We start from the raw sequence: 4285 nt of genomic DNA, 5'->3' as shown, positions 1-4285 counted from the left end.
ACGGTTATAATCATCATGACTGGCTACATGATGCCGGTTACGTGTATGTCATCCGGGCTCTCAGTCTAGCCATTCGTTCGGCTTGGTAAAGTTGCTGAGATGATGCCAGATGAATGTTGGGAAAGGGTCCGTCTTCCGGGACGGTCGGTGCCGGGTAAGATCCTTTTCGGGATGTTTGCTTGTTTTGAGACGGATCATTATGCGTATCATTAGATGCTCCCTAATTATTTGTCCGTACTAAATACACGTTAACAACATGTTTGTTGTAGAACTTGTTGGTCCGATCGATTAACAAATCTTATCATCTTTTTGACGGTAGTGTTACCTAGCATAACTTGATCTGCATGTATCTTCCTTTTAATTATAGCAGTACTAAGATCAATTTTGAAATAAAAGGTAATATAGAAATAGAAAAGGGTAATGATATTATATTATTAGTTAAGCAATTTGATAACTTTATTAAACTTATGCATTTAAAACTTATAATGCATAAATTTATAACTCATATTTGTGGTGGATTAATCTAAACATTTTTTATCAACACTATTTAGAAAGCGGATGTGATTTATTTTGTGGGATTGAGTTTACTGACGACTTGACTGGCCCAATTATTCGATTCAACAATAAGCGTCGATTTATTGACGATTTGATTGCCGCTTAGAGTTCAAATTGAATTTCAGTTAGGTCTTAAAAACCATGTAAATTTGATTTTACAATTTTCGTGACGACTTATACTTTTTTTACCTACTTATTGGTCGGAAATTCATTCGGAAACAATCTCTCTATCTATAGAGGATTGAGAGGGAGGATTTCTCTACTATTGGAGTGTTCCACTCTGGGTGGAGAAATGACTTCTCTTTATTTTAAGACAAGAGAATTATTGTGTACATCTTACCTTCCTCTTATTTCCCGTACCCCATGTATACCGGATGGATTTTATTGTTATTGTTGTTGATGTGACTTAATTTGTTTTTGTTTCTCCACTTTCAAAGGGAATCATAAAGAAAAAAAAAATTATAAACAAAAACCTTGTAAATACTCTTGGTTCAAATGTCGACGAATTTGTAAAAACCCATTTATGTTTTATATAAAGAGTAAGAATTGTCTCGCGCGTTGCTACAGAAAATGGTTAACTAAACTGCGATAAATGTTTACGCTATATATATCAGTTTAACTGTTAGTATATTTACAAATAAAGTTGTACGTTTTTTGTTTGAGGACAATAGAGTTGAGACGGAAGGATATAATTTAGGTTAAACGTATACTATCAGTTGATTAACCAAATTTTATCTCAAGAATAAACAAGGAGGTATAATTTAGGAAGCCAAAAGAATAAAAATGACTTGAGTGGGAGAATTTCAGAATTATCATTTTTACTTTTTATGTTGAGTACTTTATAAGAGCTTAAGTGTAAAAGATAGTATGATAAAGGCTATAAATACCATCCTAGGCTATTTAATTCGTAACCTTTGGGGAAAAAATTGTAATAGTGTTTAAGAAGTTATGAAATACAAATATCGACTTTTTTACTTTTGCTCTCTAGTACTGAAAAATTCACCTACTGAAAAACTCATTGAAAAACCTTTAAACATACAAGAAATCATGATATGAGATAATACAAGGACCAATAAAAAATGTCATATGCAATGTATTGTGAAATCTGATGATACGTATAAATAATATACACATAACATGCGCAATGTTATAAACATTGCGCAAGGACAAGCAAATAAATTGTAAAGTTGCGTGAATAATAAAATATAAACCGCAATATTTGATTATCGCGTAGATAAAATTACAAAGATAGCGTAAATCCGTAAAGAATAGCGCTTCTACAATACAACGCGCAATCATCCGAAAACTATAAATAAGAGGTTTGTGTCTTCATTTGAAGGTTGTTGAACCGATACATTCTCAAGATACGATATAATTTCTCTCTACATTTCACAAGGTATAATCAAGATAGGGACTTGGTGATTGACCATTCTTAATGAATGGAAAACGATCATAAAGTATCTTTAAACTTCAAAAAAGCTTCAACTTCCAACTTTATTGCACTCGGAATTAATTAGAAGAAATGGCGGCAGCACCAAATTTGCAAAGCAGTAGAAAAAACGTTACCGCATCGGATGAATATGATTTTCGACATCCGAATTTGTTCAATTTTAAGGCAAATGTTGAAACTGCCAAAGAACATGCTGAAACTTCAATTGTGAAAATAACTTGTTTGAAAGTTCAAATGCAAACGCGAACAATCAAACTGTCATCGCCGAAGAACGCGTTGATAATCCTTTGATAGAAAACCTTAACAAAAATGCAAATGGCAACGTGCGAAAGCGTATGCTTGATGACAATACGCGAAAAACTTCGTTAAGAGCAATTCGAAAGTTAATATCTCCCATTGAGGCGCAACAAAAGCTGCAAATATTGCCAAATTCATGCGCCAAATAATAGGTTACCAAGGCACGATATGATCCCTATTAATTCTCCTTGGCCATTTTACAAGTGGGCAATTGATATTGTTGGGTCATTCAAGGCAAGCGTAGGCAATGTTAAATTTTTGTGTGGTTCCTGTTGACTACTTCACGAAGTTGGTAAAATCAAAAGCGCTAAGGGAAATTACTGGCGTACATGTGCGTAATTTTGTATGGGAATACATTGTTTACAGATTTAGCATTCCACGCGAAATCGTTAGTGATAATGGTGCGCAGTTTGCAAATGATCCGTTCAAGAGCTGGTGCGAAGAATTGAAAATAATACAGCGGTTTACTTCAGTTGCTCATCCTCAAGCTAATGGTTTGTGCGAAGTATCGAATAGGGATATTGTATATGGGACAAAAAAGCGTTTGGGGAAAGACAGCGCAAGATGGGTCAATGAGTTGTCTAATGTACTTTTGGGCGCATCGTACAACTTTTAAGAAGAGTACAGGCTAAACCCCGTTTAGTCTTGTTTATGGCTCAGAGGCAATAAAACCTACTGAAATCAGCATCTCAACGCATCGAATTGAAAGTTTCCACGAAGAAACTAATGAGGAGAAATTGCGTGAAAACCTCAATTTAATTGAAGAGCGAAGAATAGTCGCTGCAATACACGAAGCAAATAATAAGCAGCAAATTGAAAAATATCACAATAAGCGTGTGCGTGCTTTAACTTTCAGCATGGGAGAATGGGTATCACGTAATAATGAGGCTAGTCGCGCAGAAAACATAGGAATACTATGCCCTAATTGGGAAGAACCATATCTAGTTGTCGCTATTAATGGCGTTGGATCATACAAGTTAGCGGATGTTCATGGAAGGCGTCTTCCGAATGTATGGTACGCAACATTGTTAAAACGTTATTATGCATAGAAAGGCAACTAAGATTTGTTATGAAAATATTCTAAGTACATAATTTTCGCTATAGTGTATTGTAATTTTCAGCGAAGTTTTGTAAACTTTGGAAACAAGTTTAATCTCTTACTTGTACTTTTGGCAAATTATTGAAATAAAGAATTCTAGTGCAATGGAGGTCTTAAGAAGTTAAACGCAGACGTGTGTTTTAACATTTTTGCCTTTATACATCATTATAGAATCAATGCGAAGTAAATTTTAACGATATTTTTTCCTAAGTATTGATTTATAGCCTGCTTAGATGACTTAACTTTTACGCGCAGAGAATTGCGCAATGAATTATTGATGCGTATACAATTTTGTTATGTGCACAATGACAGTTTGTCTAAACGATGTTGTCATAATGAAAAACATAATAGAAGTATTATAAAGATAAATTGCAAAAAGACTTGATTTTATTTCATAGTTAAAAGCAAAGTACATAGTTTTACATGCAAAACATATTCATAACTTCAGCGCTATGATTTCTTCTACCGCCACATGTTCCTTCTTGCTGATCTCCACAAGTTCTGGAATGTCTATCCTGACGATGGCATTGCTTGCATTATCATACACGGCAAGCGCTTCCTCTAAGGGGAACACCATCTTTGACACATCTTGTGGAAGAGTATCAGGAATTGGAACGGCGGCCTTCAGCTTCTTAAAAAATTGGCACGCCGTGAGAAGTTTGGTGCACACCACATAGGTCTCAAACTTCTCAGTAACAATGCGAGAGTCAAGAACCTTGTTACTGAGTTCAGGGAGATGTTCTTGTAGCTTCACTAATTTAGCCTCTGCTATTGCTTTCTCTTCTAGCGCCTTTACGCGCTCTTCACTAATCTTAGCCAGTTTACTCTTAGCAATCTCAAGAGCAGAAGCAATTGTTTCTTTCTATGTCGTCTCCGCGGCAAGT

General features: G+C 35.1%; 1 protein-coding gene across 1 annotated transcript; it reads left to right on the top strand.

The window, feature by feature from the left end:
* Positions 1-2077: 2077 nt before the first annotated feature.
* On the top strand, positions 2078-3351 carry LOC139849588 (uncharacterized). Its single transcript, XM_071839225.1, has 3 exons — positions 2078-2280; positions 2669-2888; positions 2965-3351. Exons 1-3 carry the CDS (start codon positions 2078-2080, stop codon positions 3349-3351), a joined length of 810 nt encoding a protein of 269 aa, XP_071695326.1.
* The last annotated feature ends 934 nt before the right edge of the window (positions 3352-4285 follow it).

The sequence above is a fragment of the Rutidosis leptorrhynchoides genome, chromosome 5, assembly GCF_046630445.1.
Source record: "Rutidosis leptorrhynchoides isolate AG116_Rl617_1_P2 chromosome 5, CSIRO_AGI_Rlap_v1, whole genome shotgun sequence".
NCBI classification, from domain to species: Eukaryota; Viridiplantae; Streptophyta; class Magnoliopsida; order Asterales; family Asteraceae; genus Rutidosis; species Rutidosis leptorrhynchoides.
The sequence above is the reverse complement of the archived record's forward strand: the minus strand, read 5'-3'. Positions and strand labels throughout refer to the sequence as shown.

Excerpts from the sequence above, each read along its gene's own strand:
- LOC139849588 (XM_071839225.1), top strand. The coding sequence starts at position 2,078 with ATGGCGGCAGCACCAAATTTGCAAAGCAGTAGAAAAAACGTTACCGCA. Across the intron at positions 2,281-2,668 it reads CTGTCATCGCCGAAGAACGC|ATTTAGCATTCCACGCGAAA; the intron begins GTTGATAATCCT and ends CATTGTTTACAG. Across the intron at positions 2,889-2,964 it reads GGGTCAATGAGTTGTCTAAT|GCAATAAAACCTACTGAAAT; the intron begins GTACTTTTGGGC and ends TATGGCTCAGAG.